At 35.9% G+C, this 21,371-nt stretch overlaps 1 protein-coding gene across 1 annotated transcript; it reads right to left on the bottom strand.

Annotated features, from left to right (window-relative positions):
• Positions 1-1,680: 1,680 nt before the first annotated feature.
• LOC120629179 (E3 ubiquitin-protein ligase SMURF1) lies at positions 1,681-20,945 on the bottom strand. The gene is made up of 12 exons (XM_039898016.1): positions 20,800-20,945; positions 20,657-20,695; positions 18,223-18,364; positions 13,835-13,935; positions 13,185-13,434; positions 12,529-12,756; positions 11,560-11,672; positions 10,127-10,359; positions 9,394-9,588; positions 8,293-8,532; positions 7,171-7,358; positions 1,681-6,090 (listed from the first exon to the last, which is right to left on the bottom strand). The coding sequence occupies exons 1-12, from the start codon at positions 20,852-20,854 to the stop codon at positions 5,442-5,444; spliced, it is 2,433 nt and encodes an 810-aa protein (XP_039753950.1). The 5' UTR covers positions 20,855-20,945; the 3' UTR covers positions 1,681-5,441.
• Between the last annotated feature and the right edge of the window lie 426 nt (positions 20,946-21,371).

The raw sequence follows: 21,371 nt of genomic DNA on the forward strand, positions 1-21,371 counted from the left end.
CTTATAGAAAAGTCCTATTATAGTATAAAGGACTACGTAAACGATAAAAAAGCTTGGGTGTAAATTATTGCTCTAACCAGGTTGCTCTTCTAATAATTTAAAATGACATTGTGAGATAGTGATAACAAAAAAAAAAAAAAAACACCCAGCTAAGTTTGTTGTGGGCTTCTTCTTAGACCGGGACGCGTTTGGAACCCTCGTAGCTTTAGTTTTAAGTTTACGAATGTGGTTATCGCCATCATCTCACTACCGTGTAATTCTTATGTACGCATCAAAAGTGCCACCTGTGGGCCTACTTGAATAAAGATATTTTTGACTTTGACTTTGCTAAATATAATAATAATTTGCTGTAATATTTTTTTGAAAGCTCTTATAAGACTTGAATCCATGGCCGTAAAATAAATTAAAAAAAAAGAAACAAGGTTACAAGCGTGTGACGTCATCGTCATTAGAGATGGGCTTAAACTCCATAGCTTAAACGTTAAAAATTAATAATAATGCTAAATGCTAATGCTAATAATAATTAACAAATTAGCAGTTATTTTTAGCAACTGTTAAATTTATCACAGACAGATTGTTACATAATTAATTCTCATTTCCTTCATACTTTTATTGTAGTAGTAATGAAGATCAGTCTTTATTTAACACTAATTAAATATAACATTTTCAATTCCAACAGTTAGAAGTTAGTTAAATCAACTCGACTAAATAACAATCTGTCTGACTGAACAGTGAACAGAAAATTAACAGTTTGCACTTTGCAGTTGCTAAGTTGAAAACAATTCAATAGAGAGAGACGGAACGAACATCATTGTCATAGCGTTCTTTCCTTTCCTTTGTTTCGTCGTCCTGCGCTGCGGCCTGCAGTAGTGGGATAAAGGGAGACAAATATATTTACGTCCGTGTCACCGTGCAGAATACATGTACACTGCTCCGCTGCCATTATTTTTATCTATGTTCGTAAGAGTTGTGACTTGTAACTAATAGATTTAACACCTATCTCAGAATTTATTTAACAGGTGTTGACACTAAAAAAATTAGCAGCGTTAATTTAGCAGCTTATTAATTTTAGACCATCTCTAATCGTCATCGTTGATTTTTTACACACATCAAAGCAAACGTTGCCGTTATTTCAACGATTTATTTTCTTTTATCTACATAAAACTGTAGAAAATAAAAATAGTACTAGAAACTAAATGATTCTCACAAAAGTAACTCCGAGAAGAAACTTGGCACGACGAAATAGCAAAGAAACAATTCTTTGCTATTTCGTCGTGCCTTGTATATTTTTCTTATTTCATTGAACATAACAGAATATTTTATTTTAAGTAGTAACAGAAGTATTTGTACAATGCGGGACTAATCACCGCCAATATAATTTTCGAGCCATTTCCATTGTTTAAAAGAATTTGGAAAGCAACAATAGCTTTATTTATTCACAGATGACATCACGCGGGACACAAAAAAATAAAAATTTCTAGTCTTGTTTTTGGGTAGGTACATTAAACGCTGTAAAAAAAAATGTTTATAGTTATATTTCCGGTTCCCCATACCAAGCACTACTTTTATTAACATATTTTCAGTAAACTGAAACTCTCAACAACTATGTGCCGTTGTTGGTTGCTTTAATTATTTTATCAACGTCACTGTAGGAGAGTCCAAGTTAATAAAAACAAAATAACTGTGCAAAAATATTATAGTTTATTTTAATGCAAGTATATTACTGTTAATAATTTTATATTGCTAACAGTCATACATTTCTAAAGCTATCACTATATTTTTATTTAACTTTGAGTAATAATGTACTACATACTAGAGACGAAAGCAAGTTGTTACTCTACGCTGTGTAATCAACTGGGATAAAAGTGAAAATTTTAGCCTAGCCGTAAGTCAAGACGCTTGCTGTTTTTATAAAAGTCCCTTAAAACAAATCAATCTAAAAATGATTTTATGTGTCTAAAAGATAGTAAGAATCACTCAAGATAATGGTGTAAATGCATTATTCTAAGCGCATAGATCTGGTTGGAAATTACATCTCCAGATAGTAGAACACTTTTACTCAATGTTAACTAACGGGTAAAAGGCACTCATCCTTGTTATAAATATTGTATTTTAACTTGCATCATCACCTCCTAAAATTACAATTATGTTACAATCGCACATTAATGATTTATGCTTAAAAATGTTGTATACTTAATGTTAATCAATTTAAATAATTACCTATCTTAAATGATTAACTCATTTGTTAGATCGTAAAAGCGTTTATATACATGAATATAATTCCTGTTATTTCAAATAATAAGGCACCTTATGAGCAATTACCTAATAAATCCAATGAATATAAAATTCAAATAAATTTAATATTAAGAGAACACTCCATGTCTTGTGCTTTTGTACTGAAATCAGTTTTTTACAAAGAAAATGCAAATTATTCTCTTTATATCGCATTCGTAATACATTTACCGTTGATAGAAGAAGAAGAAATAATCGTAACCATATTATATCATAACAGTGAGCTAAGATGTATTGATGATTAAGTTGACATTAATGTCGGTAAAAGTTCAGTGAAAAATAATAAATATTTGAAAACTTTTTGTCAGCTTTCAATTAAACAGTACAAAATGCAGAAGTACGCGATATTTATGTTGGCCGGACAGAAGTAAATCACATTTGGCTGGGCTGCGGAATTATGTTACATTACTTTGCTTTTTCATGTTACTTTGGCAGTAAACGTTAAACAACATTTTATTGTTTTATTTTTCTGTAATGAATTCGAAAAACGCATTTATCTTATTTTTAAAACATTTGGTACAGCTGAATACTAATAGAAATAACAAACTATCTCCCTTTTACCATTAATACCTGTCCAACCACCCAAATTTATGAATCCAAAATCTACAGATGACAGATTGAATTTAGTAGTGCTATCCTTTTCATACAATTCCCTATAGATAAGATTAGCACTAGTCTAGATTTAATATGACATTTGAAGATATTGGATTGATTAACTTCGGGTGCAAGCTTTTAAATAAAGCATTAACCAACATGGTGGTAATTAATTCCAACAAAATTGACCACTTAAATAACCAATTGGTATTGAGTGTATATGAATTGTTTATTTTTATATATATACATATATATATATATATTTATATAAATAATATCTTAATATCTGCCGCCATTATTAAGCTCATATTAATTTTATGTAAATACAATTCGCTATATAACCAAAACACACGTTTTTTAATGTTTGGTCTGTTTATGGCGGGACTTTTACAGTACAAGACCACTGCAGAATAATTTAGCGAAAAAGATTGACCCGACTCAGTTTTTTCAGTTACGAACTTTACAAGGACTGACAACATTATAAAGCGGGAAACGAGCCAAAGGTTTTAGCAGAAGACAAACTAACATTTAAATATAAGTTTGAATGCCATGAAAGATAAAATGAACTAGTTTAACCGATTGTTATGAAGGCCTATAACACCAAAAGGTGACAAAACATTAGAGTAAAAACATAATTTATCAAAAAATTTCATAAATAGATATGCCTTGATATTGAATTAACTGATTTCATATATAAGATACTCTCAAATTCTTCCTTCGAATTGTGTGTTGTTGGAAATCTTGATGATGCTTTCATTACCGAAATAACGCAGGCGTCATTGCACAAGTTGAGAGGTTATATCGGTGTCAGTATCTCTTAACTAAACACTAGACGGAAATAAAATAATCGATCATCACTTACTGTGATTACTGAGTGGATTCTGGGTGAGTAGATATTTATTTAAGGTGAAGGCGTATCTAGATATTTAAATCTTTGTGATTCATGATTTTAGAAAACTTTTTAGTCGTAGAACTAAAATTATTAAGATATGAAAATCCTATATTCTTTTGAGCATATTATAATGCATTTTTAACTTTGATCATTAATATCCTAGATATACTTGTAGTCATCAAAATCACATACGAATTGGTTACCTGTTTTGGTATATAATATAATGTGTCTGTGTGTATGTTAGTGCTTAGAAGTCCGAATGAGCAGTATAAGTTTCAGAATCTCATTCGAGCAGGAACATACATGATATGTATGTTGTTAATCATATAATATTGTTTATAGCAATATTTAATAATAGAAACACGTAACAACTATAAACAACCATTTCATCTTTTTGTATGGAACTTTAATATTATCTAGTATATTACTGATCAGATTTTTATAGAACAGCATAATAAATTGTGCTACAAGTATCATGTAGGTGCAAATATATGGATAAAACATTTTATAAATAAAACCTATAGTTTACAATTTGATAACATGATTTGTAATACCTCAAAATACCGATGAGAAGTATAAATAGTATACGTAAAAAAAATGTGAGATGTTATTACCTCAGTGCCCCTAGTGAGTTTTACTGCGAAACAGTATTTTCACTAAATGCCGCTTTTTCGATCCCATACCAATCATAGTTAACTTTCACGCGATCGAATAGATGGAAAAACTCAGACTATGCACCCTGATCATGTTAAAACGAACTTAACCTTCTGCGTAAATCTGTCAAATTTGTATTGAAATGTCAAATTTTGACGTTTGGTCCTCCAAAATGACATATTTTCGCTACCGTCAAGGTGATTTTAAGTTTACATAAAAAAAAACCTTTCGGCTTAACAGCAAAAGCGGTTTAATCTCAATCTCAGGGATCAAGTCCCTAACCAAGAAACCTGAGATAATTACGGTTATTATTTTTAAGCAAATGACACAGTTCTACCGATGTCACTTAAAAACTATATATTCAAGTTAACTAAAAAAATTCATCAACACAATTACTTGGGTAGGGTCTCATATTTGCTTTAGGTTTATCCCTTTAGGGGGTAACAACAGCTCACTAGTTTAATGTATAATGGAAGTAAACCACTTTAACTAATATATTTTGGCTACATTAGCTATTCAACGTGAAGAAATAGTCTTTCATTTATTCAATATAAAACATGTAAATTATGCGACACCATTTGATTTTGAAGTTACATTTACTAAATACCATATCATAACTCTGTCATGTTATTACGTTTCTCTTATCTGTCAGTCTCATAAATTGCTTACCTGCCGTTTTACATCTCCCATACAAATGTATCATTTGATAGCTGTAGTAAATAAACTACAGCATTTATAAAGCTATAGTCCGCGACTAGTCGACATGGCAATTTAAACAATAATACTCTGAACAATTTTGGTAACAACAACGTTAGCAAATTATATATAATTTTAACGAACGTAAATTCATGCAGTATTAAACTTAAAAAGCGCAAGCGTTGCTTAGGTGTGGGAAGCGTACCCCATTTCCCGTTAGAGCTCATATCGTGATTACCATGTCGAGTGGCCGCGAATTGTACATACAACGTAGAACACAAATATAGAACACAATAATAAAAATAGTATAATATCATTCAACGGCGAACCCAGCAGTTTCTAAGACCGCCTGCTTGAGTTTGTCGTGCAGCCTTTCTTTGCTTGGATAAGGCGGAAGATCGAGACGATTAAAGCACGTGTGCGCTTTTGGAAGAGAATCTGCGGAGGCGTCGGCTACTAAGTGCAGCGTGAATAGTCTAGGAGCGGCTGCCCCAGTGGAGCCTTGTAGGGCGCGGAAACCTGCGAGTGGCACACGCCTGGAGCCTGTGACGAACTGTAACAGTCTTGCTCGCATTTCAGCGTCGAACTCCTCGACTATTTCCCAGAACCATCCGACTATAGGAGCATCTGGATTGACGTGTTTGAGCCGCGTGTGCCGGCGCCAATCCGCGGGGTCGAGGTCCGCTCTTCCGGCTAACAGCGGTTGCAGGTCTCTTGGGGAGAGCGGTCTGAGGAGCTGTGGAGGAATGATGTCTGCGAGTCCCCGCTGTAGAGCGAGCCACTGGCGCTCAGCGCCCCTCGTGAATCTATGCGCCACGTACAGTCTTACGTAATCGCGTTTGTTTGCGTCGGTAACAGTTTCGTTGGTTCCGCCCGGCCTCAACTCCACGCTTCGTACTGCACCGAAAGACGAGCATTCGACGGAAAATGTTGTGTCTATTACACCGGCTATGCTGTTATCTCTGAAAAAACAATAATAATAACATATAATTGATAAGCCCAATACAACAAAAACATTAAAACGTCTAGCGTAATGGGTTGATGATTTTAGGAAGCATTCGTGTTGATTTAAAACGATAGGAGTGTTAAGTGTTGCCTTCTTAGCGGTTATTTACGAGGTTCCTTCTTACAGGTTTATAACACGAATGTTACACCCTGCTCTGACATAATATCTATGCAACCGCATCAATATCAATACAGCAGTTTTCGAGAAAAACCATTATCATAAAGAACCTGTATCTCAGTTATGAAACTCATCAAAGACCGCTCAATCTCTTGAGTTATGGTAAAAGACAAATAAAAACAAGTACCTAAATGTAGGTAGAATATAGATGCATTGTCTGTCTTTAGTTAAAAGCGCACATGTGCATCTGTTATAGGTCAGCCCCTTTAACTTTTTAAAGAGGAGCAATTCCGTCATAATTTGGCAGAACTTTAACCGTTTACACATAGCACACATATTATATATATTATTTTTCCAGTTTTGCAACATTTTCACTGATGATGCTCCGCTCTGCGATTGGTTGTAGCGTACAGTTATATAGCCTTTCTCGATAAATGGACAATCAAGCACATAAAGATTTTTCCAATTCGAACCAGAACTTGCTGAGATTACCGCGATCACCCAACCAACTCTTCAGCTTTATAATATTAGCATAGAATTTTTAACAATTTTTATTACTGTTTAAAAATAAATATAAAAATTTACGGAACTGACAGGCTTTGAACCCGCGACTGTGGCAACCGCGGCCTGAGCGCTTTTACCACTAAGCTATGGCTCTCGTACCGTCTTTGCCGAAATTAGTATTATATGCATTTTTATATGTCTTACATCGCCATCTAGTATGAAACATTGTAGTTTCGATCTACATTTTCCAAGGTCCATATTACATTGAAACACTTTTGGAAACAAGATATGACACATTGCTTTTTATTATTTCTATAAGTGTTTTTACCTACACTTGGAGGAAATGTCAATTTTTATTACATATTTTCTTTTAATTCATAAAAATATTACTTTAGAAGTATAGCTAGATACTCACAGCATCCAAGACAATGACCGATGCAACTCAGGATCAACGTCCCTTATATCTCGCAGGGTGATTGGTCTTCCTAAAAGTTGCTTGTAGAATGGTGCAGTAAATGCGGCATCCAACTGATGTCCGTGGAACAGTGCCACGCCCAGGATACGGCCCGCAAAGTGAAAGTACGATAGATGCTCCGGGTTAACCTAAAAATTTATCAGGAAATAAATTTCAGAACAGTAATTTCTTTTTTATTCCACTACAAGTTAGCCCTTGACTGCAATCTCATCTGGTGGTAAATGTATGTGTAAGATGATAGCAGGTTAACCTAATAGGCATATCATAGTTATATTAAGGCCCGATTATCGCTTAGTACGCGACCTACACGTCTTTGTCGGTAGTGTAGTATGAAGGCATGGCAGAAGGCTTCAATCAGTTTACATGTATTTTATAAGTATACCTATTTAATTATAAAATACTTATAAACACCCTGACACAGAAAAACATTCCTGTTAATCACACCAATATTTCCCAGTAGTGGGAACAGAACCCACAGCCTTGGACTCAGAAAGCAACAATTTCCTCGTAACACCAACATCATCCAGTTTCTCTTTGCTGCAGAACTTGAACTTGAGAATTTATACTTCTATTAATAAAATATATCTGTCGCCTTAGTCTACGTTTTTAGAAAAAACAACACTAACAATAGAAAAAAGGTATTTAATAAATTGAAAGTTTTATTATAAATCATTATCTAGTTATCTCATTATCGGACAAACAAGTTTCACTGAACATTAAAATTTGAGATTTTTGTACAAGTCTATCAATTAAATAACCGGAATGAGCCTGCAGACTTTGACAATAATTGTAAGTGTTCACTGTCAAACACCAACCTAATATCAAAAACTTTTTTCGCAAATTTTGTATCGGACCCACTGTCCAATTCATATTATAATGTCAGTGCTGTCAAACCTTTGAAAAACTAAAAGGTTGACTATAGCTAACTTCAGGGTGTCGGTTTTTGTATCCGTCCGTCACAAAAAACTCTTCTTATTTATCTTAAACATTTTACTCTCATAATTTTTCCCTAACGCGCCAAAAGAAGTATAACTTCAAAAAATAGTTGATACATTCACTTACCCCCGAGTCCGAATTGATCTGTAACGCATATCTATCATCACCAGCGCTTGCATACTGAAATAGTCCATAGTGAGGGTTGAATAGTTCTCGTCCTAGTAAATGCAACCATTCCCTCGCAACACCGCCGTAGTCCAACCCCTCTTCGCCGCGGAACTTGACTAGCAGTCGTTTGCGTAGTTCCTTGCCGCGTAGCTTCATCACGAGCCGGTACGATTCTTCCAGTACTTCGTTACGTGATACCTGCGTAAGACCAACTTCAAATTAGAAACGGTAGATTGTCTCGCCCAAAGACTATAACCGCAAGGCATCGCAACGCAACTATAACATACTTAACGCAATACAAAACTTGTAAATTATGCGATATATGTAATTTGATTTCGAAGATACGTTTACTTAATACATCATAACACTGTCAGGCCATTACGTTTCTCTTATGAGTAAGACTCATAAATTGCTTACATTCTGTTTGACATCAGCCATATAAATGTATCATTTGATACTGCTGTAGTTAAAAGGTTGTAGGTTGCCTGGCAAAGATCGCTACTAAGCGATAAGGCAGCCTTTTGTATTCTGCTTCTATTTTCTTGTATGTGGTCACTAGATGGCGCTCTTTTCGTACCAATCGTAGTTGACTATCCCGCGATCGAATAGGTAAACGTAGGTAGAAAATCAGTTGTAAAAATTTACTGACCAAGCAATCAATTTTTTCAATTTCAAAAAAGGCTTTCTCATAAGATATGAGATTTCTTCTTCGATATAACCAAATCTTGAATAAACAGACACAATTAAGCGATAAGGCCGCCTCTTGTATTCTATTTCTTTCTTTATGTTTCTGTTTTTATTATATTTTTGTATATGTTAATGTTGTAGTATACAGATGGAGTTAAGTAATAATAATAAAGAAATAGAAATGCTATGAACGCGTCACCTTGTCGCCGTGAACAAGAATATTTCAAAATATTTGAATCAGCGAATTTATTGTAAACTACATTGCGAAAAACATAATTGTATAACTCCAAACGCGTGCGCGTAGACACTGGGAGCCGTCATTCGGCGACAAGTAGTAAGTAGTGTATTGTTATTAAGATTTCTGTGATTTACCTCAATTCGACAGTGCCCAGTCTGCGGTTGCAAGGCCTGTAGCTCCGCACGTAGGACTCTCGCTTTGGCCGCTAAGTCTCGTTTGTATTTCGGCAGCGCGTCTGCGTCTGGTGGTTCGATTGATGCGGTGGCTGGGACTGGTGTAGCGGTGGGTGGACTTGCAGGCACTGGGGGTGCGACGTCTAATGGTGGTGTCTGGAAAAAAGCATAAAATAAAATTATAATAATGAATTTGGAGTCGAATTCAAATTAGTTAGTTTAATTTGGGGACTAACTTTATTCTGTGCCCGAAGAATTCTCTCTCCTCTGATTTTCGTAACGCGCCAGAAAAAGTATTATTACTGTACTTTAAAAAAAAAAAAAAAGCCATGAAAGGGAAACAGTATTTTACAATCATGGGGCCCTATGGCATAACGTTCGGGAACAAAGAATAAAGTAACATTCAATACAATATAAACGAAACAAATTTGACCTCTTTTTCCGGACGATTTTTCAAAAAGGATCACAGCTTTGCTTTTTGACTATAAACACAATCAGAATCAACACCATGTTGCCCAAAATTTCAAGTCAACCTTGATCAGATCTTTTATATATGATATATACATAAAAATCACGTTTTACTGTATTTGTAGCCGCTTTACTCAATAAGAGCTCGATCAAGTTTTATAAATATTTTAAATAGCAGAAAAAAATTGCAGGGTTTATATGTAAGGATTGAGCAATATAAACTTACCAGACGAGCTGATAGTGCCAAACGGGGGTCAGTGAATTGCGTAGTGCGATTATTGTGGTCTACGAAGTAGGGTCGGCCTGAGGGCGCGTGTCTCATCTCCCAGCCGGGTGGCAACGGGCCGGCCGCGGCTGCGCAGTGTCTCAAGTGTTGTGGCACGCGCGGGTCGTGCCACGTGGACGCGCCAGTCACGCTGTTGTAGAAGTACACTTGCCCTTGAGCTGTTGTTCGCATTTCTGTCGAATAAATAGATTTATTTCAACAAAATGCTCAAAAAGTTGTCTTTTCCATGTTTAGCGTGAAGTTATTGAAGTGAAAACTTCATTTAGCATATTTTTAGGTGAGCTAAAATCTTTGGACTCGCGACACCGTTACGAGACGAGAATTTGATTTTACTATGTCCAATCAACACAATATTAGCACAACGAGATATAAAAGTACAATTGACCGGTATTCACGAGATATTAAAATTGAATTCGAATCAAAATTGTTTATTTCCTATTTTAGTTGCCATGAATATCATAGTTTCTATTTTAGATTGTAATAATTTTAATGATAATGATGATGATACAAGAGTTGTCGAAATTGTTAACAATATTTAAATATTTATAAATATAATTCATAACAAAAAAAATATTTAAAGTTTTTAACAATTAATAAAATACAAATCATAACATAAAGTAGTACACATCTGAAAAATGTCTAACTCGCCAAAATAAGTTTTCACTTCTGTCGGAACTCCCAGAGTGCAACCTGTAATTTTTCTATTCCACACTAGTCATTTTTTTCTTGTCCTTCTGCATGTAACATACAAATGCACGAAGGAGGTTTATAATCAAAAAGTTTTCTGTTCAAATTTTTTGGACCTTAAACTTTACCTACTATTAACTATTTAACAGCGTAAATACTTTAATACATAAATTAAAAGTATTATTTTAAATATTTATGTTTGGTGTATATAAATTATAACACAATTCAAATTATTTTGAATGTATCTACATTCTTATTATTGAATTGGCTAAATGCGTAAATAGATAATGTTGTCCTGCTAATCTCTTATAATAAAAAAACGCCTAAAATAGCTTTTTATGTTCTTGTGCATAAGAGTGTTTATAGGTAACTCTAAGGATAAAGCAGTCAAGAATATGAGGATGTAAACGTATATGTACGTTCATCACACAAACATTTACTAGATGTGGAAATCGAACCCAAGGCCTTGGACTCAGAAAGCAGGGCCGCTGCACACTGCGCCAATCGATTTTCCCAAAAATTCAAAATCCAAATTGATAAAAATCTAACTTTCTTCGTAAATAGAACTAGAGAATTCGTATTGGTTGCTATAGCTTAACTATATGATTTATTGTTAGGTGAAAGCATTTTTTGTTTCATTAATAAATATGAATCTTTAGTGTGCTTATGCTTATTAACTCTCTTACCATATCCAGGTGGTAAATCCGTGGCAGCTACGATTACGGGTGTTCCATTGGAAGGAGATGATGGCGTGGAAGGCTGTCGTGTTCTTACTGCAGTCTGTGGTTGAGGTTCCGGTCTGAAATTATTTATCTGACATTAATTATTAGTTGTTGCCGCGTTCTTTGTCTGCGTTTTTACGGTCTTTTTGGAAAACATTTGGGAACCGTTTGTTTTCCTGGGATTAAAAGTAGTCAATGTGACTCATCCATTCAACTAGCTATATGCTAAAATCAAGTTGATTGGTTTCTTGGTTAGGGTGTGAGGTAAGGACAAACAACCAAAAACACTTTCGCATTTATAATATTAGAATAGATTATAAAATTATGATCATTATCTCTCTAGTGGGTCAAAATATTTAATAGTATGTAAAGTTTTATGTCCAACAAATTTGAGCAGAAATGTTTTTGATTATAAACCTCCTTTGTGCATTTGTATGTTATATGCAGAAGGACAAGAAAAAACCACTAGTGTGGAATAGAAAAATTAAATTGCACTCTGGGAGTTCCGACAGAAGTGAAAACTTATTTAGCCGTGGCTAATTAACACACTAACAAAGACGTGCTAGCGTTTTAGAAGCGGTTTAGAATACCTGTCCTGCGAAGAAGCGGTGTACCTGTATAACTGTCATACCCCTAACAGTTTTAGCCCTACTTAGACTGCATTATCATTTAGCACTGAGATTAATTCAATATTTCAGTACAGAGTTACTGTAGTAAGTTACTTGTAGAAATTACTTCGGTTTTTGTCCACCAATGCGCTCTGGGCCAGCTTGTTGGACTAACCCCCCCCCCCAACCCGCACCCCCCCTTTCTTGGGTAATGTGATGATGACTTTCTTAGGTTTAATATCTCCTCAATCACTTACATATTTTACGAGAGCGGTATGGAGAAGTGCTGTTTTAGTTTAGTCTCTAATAAGCGTTATATAGTCACCTTAATGATATAGAAGCGGCTTGGCTGACATCGCTCTCAGACACAGGTGACGCAGGGGATGCTGGTGAGGTGGGTGATGCGGGTGAGAGGGGTGAGGCGGGGGTTACGGGGCTAGTGGGTCCGGGTGATGGAGTCGAGGGGGGAGTGGTCGGCACAGGGGACGCTGGGCTTGGGTCGACTGGGCGCTCCCATTGCGTCTGCCGGAGCGCGTGGTTCACATAATAAGTCCTAAAATGAAGTAATTAATTATTTAAAGAAATTATTTTAAAGAGTTGTCTCCGTCCCAATTTATGCTAAAAAAATAAGCATGGTGCTATGGAAGATTAATAACATTAAGTTGGTACTGTTTGTGGATGGACACAAACAAACACTCATTTCTTAGTGAATTAGAGTGAGTGTCATGATGAAATAGGTGATTTTTTTAAGCCCTTCTCTTGCACTTCTCTGGTAGAAAACAAACAACTGTTATACTAGATTTTATTAATTTCAAATTAAACAAGCTTTGACTTGATTAAGATATACCAAAAACCAAATAGATTATAATTTAAGCCATTTTCTGTATGCACAGACAATGTTATTTAAATAATAAATAAATTAGTATTCCATATGTTTGCAAGACAAGGTACTAAATTTGTTAAGAACTAAAAATAGTTTACCTTCCACTATTACACCTCCTCTCTTCCCAATGAAGTGGTAATGGTAGGTTTGTTCCATTAGAATTAATAGGAGGGTCTCTTGGGGTTCGTACTTCACCGGCAGGGCCTACTACAGCAAGTGGGGACCCTTCCCCAGCTGCTGATGCAGGTTCTCCTCGGGCACCATCACGAGATAGAAGGGAAACAATGACCTGACCTCGTACACCACATGTTTCTCCAGAACTGTCCTCACAAAGTTCCAGGCATTGATCTGTCGGAAAAGAATAGAATACAATATGATTTCTTTAACAAAACCTTACATCCCTACATAATGTTGACCTTCATGGGGCCGTAGTGAGCTCTGTGGTTTTATAGAAATAATAATAAAATCTTTTGTTGTAATTAATGTTAATTACTTAATGCGGAATAACTTATTGTAAAAAATCTAGTTTAGTAATGTGGAGACCACCACTCATCCAACATTAGAATATCAGAAAGATGTTTTCCGCATTTAAGATCAATAAATACCAGGTACAAGACAAAAATGAAGTTACATAGGGCGTCATTACTGTGTCACAAGCTGCCCAGACTCCAATAAACAAACTGGCACGAAATGTTGAATTAGTGGCATATTGTAATGTTACAAGAAGTATAAATAAAGATATACTCACATCCAGTATCTTTTAATTTGTGCACTGTGGATGGCTGAATACGGACACAGCCAAGGAAACCAGAGCCCTGTCGTTTGTGAACTTTACGCTGATTCCATACACTGAAAATCAATAAGATGTTAGAATAATTATTTAATTTGATATTCTTAGGTACAATTTACGCCACAAAAGTTGCTCATATTTTAATTGCTTTGAAAACACTGATTGCATAGTAAATCAATATAATAATAATAATAAAGCTTTAAAAATGTCACCTGCCACCCGTCGAATATGTCAAATTTTTTCTCAGTAATAAATAACAACAAAATTATAATATTTTACACAATTTTAATACAAGAAATGAAATAGTAAACAATAGAAAAAATAATTAATAATGTACAAGATTGAAAAAAATGAGACGCGGTGGTGGCAGAACGAGATGCGCACAACCGAGATCCAAACATGAGTCATCGTCGTCGTCGTCGTCGTCGTTGGATGAATTTAAAACCCCACCAACATCTGCGGGGGATGTGACGCCTCCTCCAGAACGAAGGACATGCAGGGGCGGCACCACGCGACGACATCAATATAAAAAGGACGACGACCATTCAACATCGGCTAGCTTGAAGCAACAGGGGCTACGGGCTCCCGCGAATGCTCCCGTTACCGGTGGTGTAGTGCGTCGCATGAGATGGTCTCAATCCATCAATGAGAGCGTCATGCGTGCGTACTATGGGGCGACAGAGGGGGGAACTAACCTCACTTCGTACCGATCAAGGATGCTGTCTATGTTTCAGGCGCTTCAACCAACAATGACCGTGACTGCCCAACGATTGTCGGATCAGGTGCAGGCTATCCAGCGACGTCACCTGCTGGATGAGGCTCAACTTGAGCGGCTGCGCTTAGCCTTACCACAGATAAATGCCATCCGTAGCTTACCTCAGCAAACAGTGCAAACCAACATCCAAGAGGAGTTACAGGATGGTGTCGATCTAGCAGTAAGTACTGACCAGGATGATGTGCTTTTGAGGAGTGCTTTGGAAGATGCGATTTTGATGTATAGGTATAAACCTCTTCATTTAAGACCAAAACTGCCTCGGTTGCCCATACATAGACGAAATATGGCGTTAGTGGGAGTTCTAGACCAGATATTAGGTGAATACCTCATAACATCTGAGGACCTAAGTGATACGCATTCGATTCTATTCTGCGGAGCCGTTACGGCGTGTCGTATTGCAGGTATTAAATTCCCTGAACCACGTACGACTCCGCAGCGGACGGATCAAGCTCCAGCTTGGCGGATCAGAATTAAGAGGCGTATCACACTGGCTAGAACTCTCATTGCTAAGCTTATCTGCTTCAGAGAGGGTAATAATCGCCCTAGAGTCATGCGATTTGTGAGCCAGGCTTTTGCTGGGAGTAACATACATCCGTCCCAGTACTTAGTCTGTGTTACAGATCGCATTGACTTCCTGAAGCAGAAAGTTTATGCATGGGCACAACGTATCAGGCGATACAAAGAGCGTTATGACCGATACCATCAGAATCGTATTTTTCAAAGAGACCAACGGAAAGTGTATAGGAACTGGGAACGATCTGGTGCTAGTGTGCCAGATGGGGAACCACCGACTTCCGATGCTATGTCAGACTTCTGGCGTAGTATCTGGTCGGCCCCTGTATGTCACACTAATGGTATTTGGATGAACGTTGTCAGGGAAAAGTGTGCAGCGGTGGAACCAATGATTCCAATTACTATCACGGCGGATAACGTAAGTTGTGCAATTCGACTGGCATCAAACTGGAACTGTCCAGGTCCGGACGGATTGCACAACTTCTGGCTAAAATGGTTCCGTAGTGCGCATTTTGTCTTGGCAGCGCAATTTCAAAATGCCATTGACACTAAGTCGTTACCGACATTTATGACAACTGGTGTCACGTTCCTACTACACAAATCCGGAAATACCACCGACCCTAAAAACTTCCGACCGATTACATGCTTACATCAAAAATAACGACGCATATCAATGCAAATAATATTTTGGCCAATACTCAGAATGGATGTAAGTCCCGGTCTCGTGGTACAAAGGAACTCCTCATCATTGATACTGCTATTTGCCAGCAGGTTCGGCGAAACAGAAAAAACCTCACGGCTGCTTGGATTGATTACAAGAAGGCCTATGATTCGGTGCCTCATTCCTGGCTCATGGAAGTCATTCGGTTGTATAAAGTCGATGCAACTCTATGCTCTTTTCTTGAGTCATGCATGAGGCAGTGGATGACAGTCCTTCGTCACCCAGGAGCTGTTGAGAACTCTGAATCGACTGAACCGATAGGAATTAGGCGGGGTATTTTCCAGGGCGATAGTTTGAGTCCTCTATGGTTTTGCCTAGCCCTTAATCCTCTCAGTAACTTGCTGATGGACTCAGGACTAGGATTTCGCCTTCGCAGGGGTGGTGAGCTCATATCTCACTTACTGTATATGGATGACCTCAAGCTGTATGCATCAAAACGATCAGACCTTATGGCATTGTTAAAGATAACTCAGACCTTTAGCAATGACATAGGGATGGAATTTGGTGTAGACAAGTGTGCGGTAATCAATGTAGAGCGAGGTAGGGTTGTGAGCTCTGAGAATATAGTTCTTTCAGAAACTATTATTCTCAAATCACTTCGTGAAGGGGAGACCTATAAATAGCTTGGAATGTCAGAAGCACTTGGTATTGAGGTAGGGCATATGAAACAGGTAGTGCAGGAACGCTTCTTTAGCCGCCTGAAAAAAGTACTAAAGAGTCTTTTATCAGGTGGTAATAAGGTGCGTGCCTTTAATAGCTGGGTCATGCCCTTACTCATATACACTTTTGGCATTCTAAAGTGGACTCAAACTGAACTGGACACCCTGGACTGTAAAGTTCGCAAACTGTTGACGGCTTACCGTATGCATCACCCACGTTCCTCTGTAATGAGGTTGTACATCCCACGCAAGTGTGGAGGACGTGGTCTTCTGAATGCCAAGAACCTTCATAATCGTGAGGTGTGCAATCTTAGAGATCATTTTCTTAGAATGAATATGGGTATGTGTAAGGATGTCGTTGCAGTAGATAAGGGTCTTACTCCACTATTCTTTGGCAAAGAGAACTGGCGCAAGCCAAAAGTACTTAGCAACTCAGATCGTGTGGCGGTATGGAAGAGTAAGGAGTTGCATGGCAGATTCTACAAGGCCCTGTCGGGACCAGATGTAGATCAAATCGCATCTGTATCCTGGTTACAGTTCGGTGACCTATTTGGGGAAACCGAGGGTTTTGTCTGTGCAATTATGGACGAAGTCATCAAGACGAGAAACTACCGGAAACACATTATGAAAGATGGCACTCTAGACATATGTCGAGCGTGTCATCGTCCTGGGGAGTCCCTCAGGCATATAGTTTCCGGGTATTCTCATCTTGCTAACGGCGAATACTTGCACAGACATAATCAAGTAGCCAGGATAGTTCATCAACAACTTGCTCTTCGGTTTGGCCTTATCGATTTTGAGATGCCTTACTATAGGTACGACCCAGCGTCAGTTCTTGAAAATAGCAGTGCATTGCTCTACTGGGATCGAACGATTATCACTGACAGGTATATTACAGCTAATAGACCTGATATAGTGCTAGTCGATCGATCAGTGCGCCGTGCAATAATTGTTGACATAACTACTCCACATGACGATAATCTGGTGAAAGCTGAAAAGGAAAAAGTATCTAAATACTTGGACCTTGCTCACGAGATTACCGCCATGTGGAATGTTGAGTCGACCGTTGTTGTTCCGATAGTCGTTTCAGTCAATGGTCTTCTCGCGAAAAGCTTCGACCAACATCTCAAGAAGCTTTCGCTTGGTTGTTGGATCAAGGGTCGGATACAGAAGGCAGTAGTCCTTGAAACGGCGCGTATTGTGAGGAGGTTTCTCACTCTGGAGCCCTGACCGCCGGTTGCTTGGGCATTCAAAAACCCCGCAAGCGGAGGGTGGAAGTTTTTTTTTTATAAATTTTTAATAGTGTTTTTTATTTATTCTTAAGCATTGTTAATAATTAAAAAAAAAAAAAGAAAAATAATAAATGATAGAAAATTAATAAAGCTTCCATCTAAATTTACAAAAAAAATATCAATATAGCCTGTGCTGCTAAATTGGATTACAGCAATATATTATATTGATAATATAACCTGACCAACATACTGTTTAAAATCTAACACTTCATCATTCCATTAAAATATATATACATCCTCTACAACATCACAGTTTGCCAGTGGCAAGCACAGGGTATTTAATCTAAGGAAAAGGATTCTGGGACATGGACATGCTAACAACTAGACCATACTTGCATATTAATTATTACTAGACCAACAAGGAAGTTATTTATCAAAATACATACCTGATTGTAATACCATCTCCCTTGGTTAAATACAAGTCGTAATGAGTGTTCCATTTTGGATCCAAAGTAGCTTTTACAGCATTAGTGGAGTACACTTGTCCGCTGCCGTCCACAGATATTTTTGCAAAAGGATCAGGTAAACCTACCAAACAGTTTACATTATAAAAATATGCATTTTCTTGGTAAGCCCAAATATTAGTTGATGGATTGATTTGTAATTACATAATATTGCATTTCTGTACAGGTTTGGGAAATAATATCAGACTCAGGCATAGTGAAGTATGGCACTTACACATTGTGCAGTATAAATATCTAACTAAAAAATGCAATGAATTTTTTAGTTGCAATACTATAAGCATGACTTAATATCTGGAATGAAGAGTTGATTAAAAGTAAATATTATTGCACAAAATTCTTGCTAGTAACCATTGTTGAATAATGAATATAAATTGTTATATCAGTTCTTATGAACATAAGAAATTGAGAGTCAAATACATATTATATTAAACATAACACAATATTTAATTAAGAATGCTTTTTGTAAAAAACAGCCTACATTCCACAGAGCTTTAATTTACTAAAACAACACAAACATATACTTAGGTAACATGGTACTATCAAAGCAGATTTGTAAAAAAAATGCATTTGACAGAGATCTCAGGCAAGCAAAGCAGTCACATTTTTTTTAAATCACACTTGTCTTAGGAACCTCATTTTATCCAATTCAAATTTTCTTTGTTCATGAAGGTCCATCAAAGACTCCTATAAAGCATGCATACATTTTTGTTTTCTACATTTCCTGCTTTACACAAAAAATTCATCATCATCAACTTTTTACCAATCAACTATAGGCCAGGGATATCCTCTAAGAGTAAGAAGAGTTTAGGCTGTAATAGATATTCACTCTGGCCAAGACAGATTGTTACACTTTACACACCTTTGAGAGGGTTATAAAGTATTTTCAGACAAGCAGGCCTCAAAACAATGTTAAAGCGATTGTTGTTCAAAATAAATTTAAAAAGCAGTTAGCTCAAAAAAGAGGTGCATGTAGGGGACTAAACTTGATCGTACCCATTAGGCCACTTTTGGTGAATTTTATACAACATTATGCAAAAAATATGCAGATTGAGTTCAAAAAATATCAAGTTTCAAACAACCTAGAATTCATAAAATTCACAACTAATGATTTCATTGTTTACATTTTTATATATATGATAATATAGAGGTAATTATTTATTATGACATTAGAGCTCATTAAAATTGTATAACAATCATTCAAACTCACTTGATATAATATAAAATTGTTTTAATTTGAATAGAAATGGTTTAGTGCCTTTCTGACATACTTTCCAATGACATACTATCATTTTGGTTTCCACAGTGCTCTATACAAATTAATTCCAAGCAATATTTTATATAATAGCTTGTGTAAAAGACGTTTAATGTAAGATTTGCTGGTTCAAGTATATACCATTTTAATGAACTGTTTTGTTTGACACAAAACACAAAGGACACAAAGTTGAAGAACAAAAAGCAGATGATTACTTATTAATAACACTAAACTGGAGTTATTTTTTAGATAAATTATATATTTTTGGAATCTACACAACAAGCATATTATTTGATATGAATTTAATAAATTTATTTTGGTTTCTCAAATTTTTTCTTATTTATGTAATTATTATAGGAAATATAGGAAAGTAGTTAAGTATTCATACTATTGCCCATATTGTCCAGAACACTAAGCAAAAGCAAACAAAGACTAATTTTTAAATAAATACATAGATGTTAGGACTTAATTTTCCAAGGGGCTGAGTTTGAGGCATGCCCTTCAAACTTATCCAAGTTATGTTGACAGTTATGTGAATTATAAGAAATTAAATTATCACTTGCTTCAAAATCCACCCAATGTAGATGTCTTAAATAACTTATGTGTAGATAGGTCAAAAGCAACTTTTAATCATTTTACAATACTGCATGGATTTGCCCAAAGAAACTGTCTTCTATTTGATACTTAGTTAACTACTTATTCATTTATTCATATCATTATTGTAACAAAAATATGGGACATGGCATTGAAATTTTTAATCAAACATAGATAAAACTGTAACAAGGACTCAATATTATGATTATCATAAAAATTATTGATTGTAATTTAGTCCAAACTATTTTACTACCTAATTATTTAGAAAAAGGACTACAATAATTATTGTTTTTAAAATAACATTACCTATTAAGGCAAAATTATTTGTACATTATTCGAACGCTTAGCAAAGACGAAACATATATTCGATAGGATTAATATTTTTAATTACTTTAGTATTCCTTACAAATAATAATAGTATGATTGCATGACTTCCTATGTAATTACCCAATAGCTTCCTACAAACTACTGAAATAACTAGCAAAAAAAGTAAATACTAAAAGGACTTACGAAACAAATCCCTCCGGACTAAATTCCGCGCACACAGTACTAAAACAAAAATAATCACGTTATTATGGGAGTGACAAACATACTATTCTAAATTCACACCAAGTTTTCGGTACACAAGTTCAGTTCCAGTGAAAGGTACTCACTTGTAAGTCGAATTTTTTGCGCTCCATATTTACGATTCGACACTGGTGTAGACATTTTAAATATAATTCAAATACACATAGCGGTGCGTATTTATTTTTTCATTTTTTATCGCTTTCAATTCATAAACTTGTGACCACCATTTTTATTCACGAACTTTTTTAATCTTCTAACCAAAGAGTACATAGTCACAGTCAGTAATCAGTTATCACTATCGTTCTTTTACTTCATAGCCAAAGAACAACTAAACACTACAAAAAAAATTGGTTGTCATTGTAAACAGTAAAATATCTGTAGCTATTTCAAATCATCCCCCTTATTATAGACATTGTAAAGTTATAAAGCGTACGTAAGTTACTGATGACGAAAAGCGAGAAATTATTGTATAAATCACTAGCATAAACACAACTTAAAATTCTCTGTATTTTTGTCATTTTATCAAAATAATGATTGTACTCTACGTAAATTTATCACAATTATTATTTATTCAAAAGGAAAGGTACAGCCTCTAAGGAAAATGTATTACAGATACATTTACAACCTATTTTCTAATTTTAAAATAGGTTTTTACCGG

The sequence above is a fragment of the Pararge aegeria genome, chromosome 14 (genome assembly GCF_905163445.1).
Source record: "Pararge aegeria chromosome 14, ilParAegt1.1, whole genome shotgun sequence".
Lineage (NCBI taxonomy): Eukaryota > Metazoa > Arthropoda > Insecta > Lepidoptera > Nymphalidae > Pararge > Pararge aegeria.

Bases quoted from the DNA above. Each gene is read 5' to 3' on its own strand.
- LOC120629179 (XM_039898016.1), bottom strand. From the start codon at position 20,854: ATGTCTACACCAGTGTCGAATCGTAAATATGGAGCGCAAAAAATTCGA. The intron at 18,365-20,656 runs GTAAGTCCTTTT...ACTGTTTGGTAG, and splicing joins AGTCCGGAGGGATTTGTTTC to GTTTACCTGATCCTTTTGCA. The intron at 9,589-10,126 runs GTAAGTTTATAT...GCTTTTTTCCAG, and splicing joins TGGCACTATCAGCTCGTCTG to ACACCACCATTAGACGTCGC.